Genomic DNA, 13,315 nt, shown 5'->3' with positions numbered 1-13,315 from the left:
TCTCAACTGCCTTCCACACATAGTCTTACACCTTAGAATTGCAAATAGATGTTTTTATCATCAAGACCCAGACTCTGTTGCTTTATTTCTTGCCTCTCTTCCATACATTCCTATAGCAGATGACTGGCAGCTCTCTGAATGTTATTCTCCTATTCCCTTTTAGTGTCTTTGATTTTTTTTTTCTCCTTGGAACTCCTTCCCCCACCTTATTGGCCTGGCTAATTTCATATTTGTCAAGACTCTATCTAGGTATCACCAAGGGAGGAAGTCCATGGATGACTACCAAGGGGAGAATCCCCAGCACCCCTAATACTTCCTTGATGTATCTCATTTAGCAAGTTTGAGGACCCATCATTGTCTGTAAATGTTGAGAAACATTCAGTTGCAAGGTGGTGCCAAATGTTGGGATAGAATTCCAGTAACAGTTAACATTGTCTTACAGAAAAGCTTCTCCTCAACCACAGCCTGGAGCCTGAATTCTGATCCATTACCTCATAAGTACATGCCATGGGTCACAAGGGTTGGAGTGGGGGTGACTCACTATAACCTATCACCACTACTACTAGAAAACCAGCTTCAGCATTTAGCTAGATACGATAAGTGAAATCAACCGCCGGGTTAAAGAGGGATTCTGGCATTTGGGGAATTATGTTTACAGAAAATTTGGGAGCCTCACTTGGGGGAAAAACGTCTGAGATGATGAAGGAGAAGAAAATGTATCATCTGAGGGAAGAGTATACTTTTATTTAGAATTTTAATACATATTAAGCCTCAGCCAAGAACTTTCAGTAAACATTGTCTTGTTTTTACTTTAAAGTATAAACATACACTTTTTAAAAATTAGCCTTAGGTGGTAAGACAAACTCATACAACTATTAGAGGAAATAGTTTGGATCTGTCTGCACTGAGCAAAAAGCAAAGCTGAGGGTAATATAGAAATAAAGACTGATCACAAATACATTATTATTTGATTGACTTGTTTGTATAAAATTTGGAAACTAATTTTAAAATAGTTTACATAATAATGGAGAAGAAAACTTGGCTATTTTCCAAGAAAAAATGACTATCATTGAATTTTAGAAAGTCTGTGAAATTGAAGAAAAGTCCTGATAATTAGCAAATAAAATTTGTTTGCTAATAAATGATTATTTTTAAAAGTCCAAGTTTTTGAGAATAACAATAGTGCTTATATAACCAAGAATTATTTCTGTTTAGCTTGTAAAAATTAGTTTCCAATGCTATTGAGATAAAGACATGTGAAAGAATACCTTTGTAATCATCATACTCTAAAGAGTTTAAGGGGAGACAAAATGGAAATCTTTAAGGTTAATTTGTTTTAGTTTTGAATTCAGAACTGTGCAACAGGTAAATTCTTTTAATCAATGCCTAATCTTATGGGGCAAGAGGGAAGTTTCTCCCTTATCCTATTCTTCTGTATACTTGTATGTCTCAGAACGATAGTTACTATTATTATTTAGCAATTACTACTTCTATTCTAGAATACATAGACTGCCCCCTGGACCCGCCCAGTAAGAGATGAAATTCATAATGGTTAAGGCACAGGCTAAGACAGACTTTAGAAATGGTTTGCATATTCAGATTCTGCTCTGCCACTTTCTAGCAGTATGACCCCAGACTAATTATTTAATTGCTCTCTGCATAAATTTACTCATCAGTAAAGCCAGAAGAATTCACCCTTCACAGAGTTGTTCAGACTTAGTAAGAGAATGATGTAAGCACTTAGCAGAGCTCTAGACAAGCAAGTCCAATAAATGTTAGTTGTGATTTACAAATGCTTTAATGAGGGAATATGTAGCAAGTTGTAAACAATTGGATTTACCAGGCTTTTGGATCACAGCTTATTTGTAATAATTTAGTTGTCTATATACCATTTTATTTTCAACAAGATGTATTTAACATACACGAGGTGGTTATCCTTTTGAATTATGCTGTTTTCTCAAACTGAAAATTCTGTATTTTGAAATTTGCAGTAAAGAATAGACTTCTGAAAATGAAATTCAACTGGTCACACTCTTTAATATTAGTGGAGGGGTACAGTTTGTAGCATTTTTTGAGGTAAAATTAGTATATAACACTATATGTTGCAGGTAATACAGCATTGTAATTTGACATCTGTATACACTACAAAATGAAGTAAATTTTAGAAAGTCACCACTGAAAGTCATTACCATCATCCATCACCACACTTTATTCACTCATTTTGCCCACTCCCACCCTACTTCCTCTCAGGTAACCACCAGTCTGTTCTCTGTATCAATGAGCTTATATTTTTATTTTGTTAATTCATTTGTTTGCTTTCTTTTAGATTCCACACGTGAGTAAAATCATTTGATATTTTTCTTCCTCTGTCAGACTTATTTCACTTAGCATAATACCTTTAAGATCTATCCATCTGTGTTGTTGTAAATGGCAAGATTTCATTCTTTTTTATGGCCTAGCTGTATTCATTGTATTCATTGTATACAACTTCTTTAGTAGTCATCCATCCAATGATGCACATTTAGCTTGTTTCCATTTCTTGGTTATTATGAATAATACTGCATGAAGGTGCAAATATCTTTGTAAATCAGCATTTTTGTATTTGGATAAACACACAAGTCAAATAGCTGGATCATATAGTTCTATTTTTTGAGGAATATCCATACTTTTATCCACAGTGGCTATATGGATTTGCATTCCCATCAACAATACTTGAGGGTTACCTTTTCTCCACATCCTCACCAACACTTGTTATTTCTTGTCTTTTCAATAATATCCATTAAATCCAATGGGAGGTGATATCTCATTGTGGTTTTGATTTGCATTTCTCTAATAATTCGTGATGTTGAAGATCTTTTCATGTGCTTGTTGGTCATCTGTATGTCTTCTTTGGGAAAATGTCTATCCAGATCCTTTGCCCATTTTTAAATCAAGTTGTTATTTTGTTACTGAGTTTTCTGCTTTATTTATATATTTTAGATATTAATTCCTTAGATACGTGATTTGTAAAGTCTTCTATTCAGTTTGTTGCCTTCTCATTTTGATGATGGTTTCTTTTGCTGTGCAGGAGCTTTTTAGTTTGTTATAATCCCATTTGTTTATTTTTACTTTTGTTTCCTTTGTTTTTGGAGTCAAATCCACAGAAATATCACCAAGGCCAATGTCAAGGAGCTTATTCCATGTTTCCTTCAAATAATTTTATGGTGTCAGGTCTTACATTCAAGTCTTTAACCCACTTTGAGTTAACTTTTTGTGTGTGGTATAACATAGTGGTCTAGTTTCATTCTTTTGCATGTGGTTGTCAAGGACAGAACATGAGACTCCTAACTCTGGGAAATGAACAAGGAGTAGGGGAAACAGAGGTGGGCCCGTGGATAGAGGTGACAGGCACTGAGGGGGGCACTTGATGGGATGAGCACTGGGTGTTATGCTATATGTTGGCAAATTGAACTCCAATAAAAAAATATACAAAAAATTTAAAAAATAAATAAAATACATGTTTATTGAAAAGACTTCTCTCTTCTCCATTGTATATTTTTTGACTCTTATAAGTTAATTGTCCATTTTGTGTGGGTTTAATTCTTTGTTATCAGTTCTGTTCCATTGATCTCTGTGTCTATTTTTATGCCAATAACATTCTGTTTTGATTATTATAGCTTTGTACTATGGTTTGAAATTAAAGCCTGATACCTTCAGCCTTGTTCTTTCTCAAGATCGCTTTGGCTATTAGGGTTTGGTTCCATATAAATTTTAGGATTATTTGTTCTAAAAGGCCATTGGGATTTTGATAGGGATTGAATTGAATCTATAGATTGGTTTGGGTAGTATGGACATTTTAACAATATTAATTCTTTCAATCCATGAGCATGTGATATTTTTCCATCTTCTTCAGTTTCTTTCATTAGCATCTTACAGTTGTCAGTATACAGATCTTCCACCTCCTTAAAGTTATTACTAGGTATTTTATTCTTTTTGATAAAATTATGAATGGAATTATTCTAATTTCTCTTTCTTTTCAAATTAATAAATTTTATATTGGTTACATGTTGAAATAATATTTTGGATTTATCAGGTTAAATAAAAAACATAGTAGTAAATTTTTTTTATTGGAGTTCAATTTGCCAACGTATAGCATATGTTGCATATAGCATATAGCAACACCCAGTGCTCATCCCATCAAGTGCCCACCTCAGTGCCTGTCACCCAGTCACCCCCACCCCCGCCCACCTCCCCTTCCACCACCCCTAGTTCGTTTCCCAGAGTTAGGAGTCTCTCATGTTTTGTCTCCCTCTCTGATATTTCCCACTCATTTTCTCTCCTTTCCCCTTTATTCCCTTTCACTATGTTTTATATTCCCCAAATGAATGACACCATATAATGATTGTCCTTCTCCGATTGTATTTTACTCAGCATAATACCCTCCAGTTCCATCCAGGTCGAAGCAAATGGTGGGTATTTGTCGTTTCCAATGGCTGAGTAATATTCCATTGTATATATAGACCACATCTTTATCCATTCATCTTTCAATGGACACCAAGGCTCCTTCCACAGTTTGGCTATTGTGGACATTGCTGCTATAAACATCGGGGTGCAGGTGTCCTGGCATTTCACTGCATCTGCATCTTTGGACTAAGTCCCCAGCAGTGCAATTGCTGGGTTGTAGGGCAGATCTATTTTTAACTCTTTGAGGAAACTCCACACAGTTTTCCAGAGTGGCTGCACCAGTTCACATTCCCACCAACAGTGCAAGAGGGTTCCCCTTCCTCCACATCCTCTCCAACATTGTTTGTTGTATCCTGTCTTGTTAATGTTCACCATTCTCACTGGTGTGAGGTGGTATCTCATTGTGGTTTTGATTTGTATTTCCCTGATGGCAAGCGATGGAGAGCATTTTCTCATGTGCGTGTTGGCCATGTCTATGTCTTCCTCTGTGAGATTTCTGCTCATGACTTTTGCCCATTTCATGATTGGATTGTTTGTTTCTTGGGTGGTGAGTTTAATAAGTTCTTTTTTGGATAATTTGTTATTATTATAGGAACACCACAGATTTCCATATGTTAATTTTGTATCCTGGTACTTTACTGAATTCATTTATTAGTTCTAGCAGTTTTTTGGTATGGTTGTTTGAGTTTTCTATGTATAGTATCATGTCTTCTGCATACTGTGACAGTTTTACTTTCTTTTCAGTTTAATGCCTTTTATTTCTTTTTCTGACCTATTTTTTGTGGCTAGGACTGCCAATACTGCGTTGAATAAAAGTAGGGATAGTGGGTATCCTTGTCATATTCCTAATTTTAGAAGAAAAGCTTTCAGTTTTTCAGTATTGACTTATGTTAGCTGTGGGTTTGTTATATATGGCCTTTATTATATTGACATGTGTTCCCTCTATATCTACTTTGTTCATTATTTTTATCATAAGTGGTTGTTGAATTTTGTCACATGCTTTTTATGCATTTATTGAGATGATCATATGATTTTTGTACTTCAGTTTGGTAATGTGACCTATCACATTGATTTATTTATGGATGTTGAACCGTTCTTGCATCTCTAGAGTAAATCCCACTTGATTGTGGTATATGATCCTTTTAATGTATTATTGAATTCAGTTAGCTAATGTTTTGGTGAGGATTTTTGCATCTGTGTTCATCAGGGTATGTTAGCTTGTAAGGTATGTGTCTTTGTGTATGTGGTGTCTTGGTTTTGGTATTAGGGTAATGCTGGCCTCCTAAAATAAGTTTGGAACCATTCCCTCCTCTTCAATTTTTTTTGAAAGAGTTTTAGAAGGATAGGTATTAAATCTTTGGATGTTTGTTAGAATTCACCGTGAATGAAGCTGTCTAGTTCTGGACTTTTGTTTATTGAGAAGTTTTGATTACTTTTGTTTATTGAGAAGTTTTGATTACTTTTGTTTATTGAGAAGTTTTGATTCAGTCTTCTTACTAGTAATTGGTCTATTTAGACTTTCTATTTCTTCAGTCTTGGAAGATTGTATATTTCTGGGAATTCCTTTCTTCTAGGTTGTCCAATTTTTTGGTAATTGTTCATAGTACTCTATTATGATCTTTTGTATATTTATGATGTCAATTGTAACTTCTCTTTCCTTTCTATTTTACTAGAGGCCTCTTACTGTTAGTCTAGCTAACATCTTGTCAATTTTATCTTTTCAGAGAACCAGCTCTTAATTTCATTGATCTTTTCTATTGTTTTTTTATTCTGTTAGTTCCATTCTGATCTTTTTTTTAAGATTTTATTTATTTATTTGAAAAAGAGAAAAAGTACAAACAGATGGAGCATCAGAGGGAAAGGGAGAAGTAGGCTCCCTGGGACCTTGACCTGAGCTAAAGGCAGATTCTTAACCAACTGAGCCATCCAGGCACCCCCCCCCCACTCTAATATTTCCTTTCTTCTGCTGACTTTTAGTTTCATTTTTTCTTCTTTTTCTAGCTCTTTTAGGTGCAAAGTTAGATGGTTTGAGATTTTTTTTTTTCCTTGTGGTAAACTTGTATTGCTATGATCTTCCCTCTTAGAACTGCATTTGCTGCATCCCATACATTTTGGTATGTCATAGTTCCATTTTCTTTTGTCCCTGGATATTTTTAAATTTTTTCTTTGATTTCTTTAATGATTCAGTGGTTGTTCAGTAGCATGTTATTAATCTCCACATTTTTGTAGTTTTTCCAGTAATCTTAGTAATTGATTCTACTTTAATGCCATTGTGAGTGGAGAAGATGCTTGATAAGATTTCAGTCTTCTTGAATTTATTGATTTGTTTTGTGCCCTAACATGTGATCTTTCCATGTGCACTTGAGAAGCATTGGTATTCTGCTACTTTTGGATGGAGTGTTCTGTATATCTATTAAGTCCATCTGATCTAATGTGTCATATAAGACTGATGTTTCCTTATAAATTTTGTTTGGATATCTATCCATTGATGTAAGTAGATGTAGTATATTGATTTGGCTAATGAAAGCTTGTAATTGAATCAAGCTACCATGCAGTCTTTAAACCAGCTCAGTTGGCATTTGCCCTGAGGGTATTTATCCAAAAGACATTTATACCTCCTCCCAGACTATGGAATGACCACAGTTACGGTTGCCAGAAATAAAAGTAACCACCTCAGCCTACTTATCGTTTTCTGACAAGAGGGCGTTTACTAGTGGTAATCGAAAGGATTCTAGAAACCAAGAAAACTTTCTGTCCAGCTCCCTAAGGGAATTCCTTATCTGCCAGGGATCTTTTCTACGTCCTGCTACACAACAACATAATGGATTAAAGTTTGGGCTTTGGCTGGTTGAGAACAGGATAGACTGCAATTTTTCAACTGAATGATTCCAAAAATAGTTTTTCTGCTCTTTTTTAAAATCCTTGCTGAGCTGGAATCCCATTCAATGTAATTGTCACTTCTCAACCATTGGCTGGCAGACTTGCTAGAAAGTACAGAGCAAGACAAAAAACAATGTCAAAATATTGTTATTGGTCCAGAGCTGGAGACCTTGATTACAAGAAAGAGAGAAATAACAGAAATACTAAAGATATGGTATTTAAAAACATTGTGATCTACCAATGACTAGTGAGCAAAAGATAAGGGAGCAGCGGGGAAGTAAAGGACCCAAGATAAACAGCAAAAGCCAGTCTTTACTGGGAAAGCTGGCTATTTTTTTTATAGGAATAAGCATTACATTTTCTCCCTATGTACCACAACAAAGGACAGGATATATGTGTGTTGATGGGCATTCAGATGGGAAAAGACCAAAGTATGTGTAGTCTGAATAAATGTAATGCTGAAGTAAGTCTCCCCAGCTACTATAATATCAAAGTCTGAATTGTCATTTTTATAACCACCTCAGAGGTCTTTATATTGTCAGTACAATCTTGGTTTAGGAATTTAGTGTTTTGCTTTTTCTTTAAGACCACCTGTTTCCATTGCATAGAGCTATGACTGAACACTACTAATTGACAACAGGATCATGTGATATTATAAGTTTATGTGTTCTATAGTTGATATTGAAAAGTAATTTGAATGATAGCTACTATACTCTCTCCCCATAACCTACTCAGCAATATTTTTACTAACAATGTTCTTGGCACTTAATCTGCTTTAAATTTAATGGCTTTTAAGTTTAAAGAAAATAAAAAATACTTTTAAACTGTTTATCTACATCAATAAATGTTTTTCCAAAGTATGTTTATATGTTTTGTGTCCTTAAAGTAACTGTGGTTTTAAACACGAATATAATATCTCTTTAATAAAACAAATTAAACCAATGGAATTTGTATGTTAGGGCTCTTTTCATGTTCAGAATCACAGAAACCAGCTCAAACTAAACAAAAGAGAAGTTATTGATTCACATAGCTAAGAAGCCTGAGTAGGACATGATCTAGGAGTTCAGTATCATCTGTGCTTGCTGTCTGGTTGACTGGTGTTCTCTCTTTCCTAGCACCTCATTCCAGCATTACTCCCTGGCATAATAATTCACCTTTCTCCAACTGTAGATGATCTTGCTCCTTGAAACCAAGGAATTAGCAGTAATGAAGGCCTTATTATTGTTAATTTTACTAATTGAATGAAATGAACTCTGGAATATTATAGCTCATTTGCAGGGAAACATTCTGATTAGCTCTGCTTGGGTCATGAGCCCTCCCTTGAATCAGTCTCTCTTCCCAGGGGAAAAGGTGCTTAATGACTGGCCAACCTTAGATTATGTGACTGAAACAAGGATTATGTGACAGTGTAAAGAGAAAGAATGGGGGCAGCAGTAATTGTGGTTGGCATCTTTATTTGAACCACATAAATGGGAGAAAGGTGAGTATCAAAAAGAACATACACCTAGCATCTGATATGCTAAAAAGTACTGATCGGTATATGTTTGGTTCTTCCTTCTCCTTTCTATTGTAAATTTTGGCTCATTTTTTGTTGAGGTCAACCTAGTAACTTTAATAAGTGACTTAAAAATACTTATTTTAAAAGATAAAGAAATGAGTTTAAAGTTTTTGCTTTTATTAAGACTTTTATGGATAATCTTGGTGCCACAAATTATATGCTTATTAAAATGTAGCTACCAAGGTAGCGTTTTTTTATAGCCCTTAAAGATTGAGATTTTTAAAAAAACATACATGATACATCATGAATACACAGACTTTGTATGTGTTTCTGCATTTTGCTGATGAACTCTTTTTTAGTGATTCACTATATATTTGAGACACTGAGAAACTGTTATAAAGTCCTCATCTTCCCGTTTTAATAGTGAATCTTGAGTTTTGAAAAACTAAACTTCAGGCCAGTACTTTAAGGTAGCAACCTTTTCGAACATATCTTTAAAACTTCTTTGCATGAGGGCACCTGGGTGACTCAGTTGCTTAAGCATCTGCCTTCAGCTCAGGTCATAATCCTGGGGCCCTGGGATTGAGCCTGCATCTGGTTTCTACCTCTCCCTCTGATCCTCCCTGCTGCTTGTGCTCATGTACTGTCTCTCAAATGAATAAATTTTTTTTTAATTTTAAAAAAACTTCTTTGCGTGAAAAACAACTTAAAAGATTCATATAAACAGGATCAAGTAAGAGCAATTCTGATCATAGCACAAAAAGCCAAAATTTTGTTTCCCCCAAGAATATGAATATCCAGTGTGGAAATTATACTGTTGTAAGCTTTATTATTACTATTAACTTTCCTATTAAGCTTTTCATAAAGTATTTATAAAATACTTTCATATACATTACCTCATTTGATTCTCATAGTATCTTGAAGTTTTTCTCTTTTTTATATCTGGGTGGATGCTTTTTCTTTTATCCTCCTAGCAATTCCAAGTCAAAGTAGCCTAAAATTTATTTTTAGATGAATGAAGACAAACAATAACAAGTATTCGCAGAGATACAAAGAAAATGGAATCTCTGTGCACTATTGGTAGGAATGTAAAATAATACAGCTACTATGGAAAACAATATTGCAGTTCCTCAAGAAATTAAGCATGCTATTACTATATGGCTAAGGAAATCCACTTCTGGGTATATACCCAAAAGAAGTGAAAGCAGGGACTCAGACATGTATTTGTATACCATATTCATGGTAGCCCAAAGGTGGAAGCAGCCCACATGCCCACCCATAGGTGAATGGATAAACAAAATGTAATGTGTGCAAACAAAGGCTTATTATTCATCCTTTAGAAAGGAAGGAAATTCTCGTACCTACTGCTCCTACCAAATGGCTTAATGTCATCCAATTTAACTGCAACATCCTTATGTTCTAGCTCCCAAATGACTTATTATAGTTCCCAAATGCAGCATGAATTCCCTTTTTCCCCCCTTTACTCAAAATACTCTCATCCCCACTTATTCCCACCTTTTCTGTTTCTGGGAAATTCCTACTCATATCTGAATGCCCTTCACAGATTCCACTTCTCTGGAATCTTCTCTAACTCAACCTTGTAGAGTAAATTGCTTTTTCTTTTCACATAAGCATAGTTACTACAACTGTATTCCTGTATATCACACTGTATAATAATAATTTGCATTTATGTCTCCCTCTAAAATATCTCCCTTAAATATCAGCTTCTCAGGGCAGGAACTACTTGTTATTCATTTCTCTATCTCCAGCACCTGACAGAATCCCTGGCAAAATTGTGGGTATGTGATGATGATATGATGATAGAAGATAGAATTTATTTAATATACTTACTATGTGCCAGATACTGATATACTTTACTAATAGCTCATTTTAATCATTAACAATCCAATCAGTTGGTTGGATCCAGAGTGGTTACATAGCTTCCCCAAAGTTGCTCAAATGTGTAGCAAGACTAGGATTTGAATCCAAGCAGTCTGGCTCCAGTATCTGTGTTCTTAGCTACTATGCTATACAGCTGTGTGATGATCACATGTATTAAAAAATGGCTATACATATAAATTATGTAATTTCAGCTCCTTCTAGGCTTAAGAGGCTTTTGCCTTTAAGTAGCATTTATTTTAGAGACATCATATACATTGTTTTTGTTTGAGTTGCCATAGATATAATTTTGATGTAGTCAAATAATTCACTCTGATAATTTTTTTCCTTTTTAATAAAGTAGAAACAGTAAGAAATCACCTATATGGCAAAGAGAAATTTACTTGAAAAATGTGTCCAGTATTCATGCCCACTACTTCTAGAGTTCTTGCTTCTATGGAGAGCAGTGAAGACTGCGGTCTTGTGTTAGTATTTTAGGCAGATGGAATATCAGTCAAAACTTAGAAAGTCAAAAACCAGCTTTAAAGTTTTAGTATTGAGTGCATGTGTCTTCCTTAATAGTCATTATCAATCTGGAAGCAGAGCAAATGGATTTATGTCTGACCCATTGTTGGAAAGCAGTGTCAGCATTTGTTTTGTAGCATGACAGAATTTTTAAAAACTCAGCCATAATTTCTAATAACTGAATTTAAATGATAGATTGTACATTTTTTGAGTAATAGTAATTACATTTGTGGCAAAGAAGACTCTTATTGATTGGTTTCCTAATTCTTTAATAAGAGTCAAGGAACCTGAGGGACAAATAAATCTGGTAGGTTTTGATTATTAAGGCTGGCTACATCATTCTTCCTTTATCTCTTAATTTCCCCAGTATACTTTACTCACTTAATATGTTTTCTTAGAGTGAATAGAGGCTGAATGATAGTATTACCATAGCGATTAGAATGACTTACTAACAAATAGTATGGAGCCTGTCTTAAAATTTAATTTGGTTTATTATAATATATCTCTGCGGGGATCCCTGGGTAGCTCAGCGGTTTAGCGCCTGCCTTTGGCCCAGGGCACGATCCGGAGTCCCGGGATCGAGTTCCACGTCTGGCTCCCGGCATGGAGCCTGCTTCTCCCTCTGCCTGTGTCTCTGCCTCTCTTTCTTTCTCTCTCTCTCTGTGTCTATCATGAACAAATAAATGAATAAATCTTTTAAAAAAATTTAAAAAATAATATATCCCTGCAAAGTTGGAGTTTAACCATTCCCATATCTCTTTGTTGTGCCTAAGGAATCTTTGAGACATATTTTTTACCAACTCATACTTTTTACATTCATTCTATGAAGATAAAATATAAGTGAAAGCACTCCACAAATATTAAGAACTTCTTTTACCAGGCCCTCTTCCCCCTGCAAAATTTCCATATGGCTTGGGTTTCTTCATAGCTATTCTTTTACTCTCTTCCATTTTTAAATTTCTGCAGCTCTCCTGGAACATGAAGATTTTCCTTTTCTTTCCATTTCTAGTTTTCCTTTCTCTGTACCTTCGGTACACTTGGAGGCTGCAGAGATGTAGCACTGGGCATGCCAGCCTCTCTACATCGCATCTGTGTCTGTAGTTGGGTCTCCATGGTAATAAGCAGAAAGTGCTGAAGTAGCACACTCTGTAGGGACTGGCAAAAGAAAACAGTGCTGTGGCCCATACAGGAACAGCCCTTAATCCCCGCAGTGCTGGGGAAGCCAAAGAGAAGCACGCTGTGGAGGAGAGCAGGAGACTCTCAGTTAAGGATGAAGACGTGGCAGATTTATTAGCAGCAATATTATAGGATGAACCTAATTTACATATAGTAAATTTTTTTTTTCACCTGGAAAAACTTTTCATTGTTCCCTTCTCTTTTAGGAGGCCAGATGCTCCAGTGCCTGATGGTGAAGGTGAAAAAAATACAGAAGAAAGTTCAGACAGTGAATCATCTTTTAGTGACTAAGCTTAATTTTGATAACAGTTACATATACATGTGTAGGTATACATATACATTCTATAAGAAAGAGAACCTGAACTTGAACTCTTAATCATAAAACATCAAATGGCCATATATCCACCACCAAACCTCTTCTATGTTAAAATAAATAAATAAAGCATTTATAACCTGGCAGTATGTCTTGTTACCAAAATACGGAGCTATGACCAAAAAATAGAATAACCTAAATAGAGTCCCTTTAGTGCTACAAATACCAAGATGTGGATATTTTAGGGATGTGGTGAGCATTGAAAATGAAGGCAATGTAAGTTTGGCAATCAAAGATAGACTCAATGCAAAAAAAGTGAATTTGGCTAAGTGAATTATTCAATTTTTGTGACTATTTTAGCATGGAAAGTATTATGTGCATTTGTAGTATGAGTGTTGTTAAGTTTCTGGCAGAGATTAATACCAGATTTAAATTTTCTGTGACAATCTGAAGCTTATATGTCATAAAATATGAATTTGGAATTTATTGGTCATATTTATTAGAATATAGAACTTTTTACCACTTGTCCATTAGTTTATATACTATCAAAGTGTCAGTCTTAGAATATTTATTATCAGGTAGAAATTGAATTGAAGGTAGTG

General features: G+C 35.0%; 1 protein-coding gene across 12 annotated transcripts in view; it reads left to right on the top strand.

Annotated features, from left to right (window-relative positions):
* WASHC3 (WASH complex subunit 3) overlaps nucleotides 1-13,315 on the top strand; it is a 115,360-nt gene that overhangs the window by 34,115 nt on the left and 67,930 nt on the right. For 4 of the 12 annotated variants that reach the window (XR_011994955.1, XM_072724731.1, XM_072724726.1 and 1 more), the window contains one exon: nucleotides 12,607-12,723. The exons of 3 other annotated variants lie outside the window; for them this stretch is intronic. Coding sequence is in view for 8 of the 9 variants with exons in the window: in XM_072724731.1 (XP_072580832.1) it covers nucleotides 12,607-12,691 (85 nt within the window). In the remaining variant the exon portion in view is untranslated. 5 more of the 12 variants (XM_026013071.2, XM_026013070.2, XM_026013073.2 and 2 more) reach the window with 2 other exon arrangements.

Source organism: Vulpes vulpes, chromosome 10, assembly GCF_048418805.1.
Source record: "Vulpes vulpes isolate BD-2025 chromosome 10, VulVul3, whole genome shotgun sequence".
NCBI classification, from domain to species: domain Eukaryota; kingdom Metazoa; phylum Chordata; class Mammalia; order Carnivora; family Canidae; genus Vulpes; species Vulpes vulpes.
Note: the sequence above shows the minus strand (reverse complement) of the source record. Positions and strands in the feature narration are given on the sequence as shown.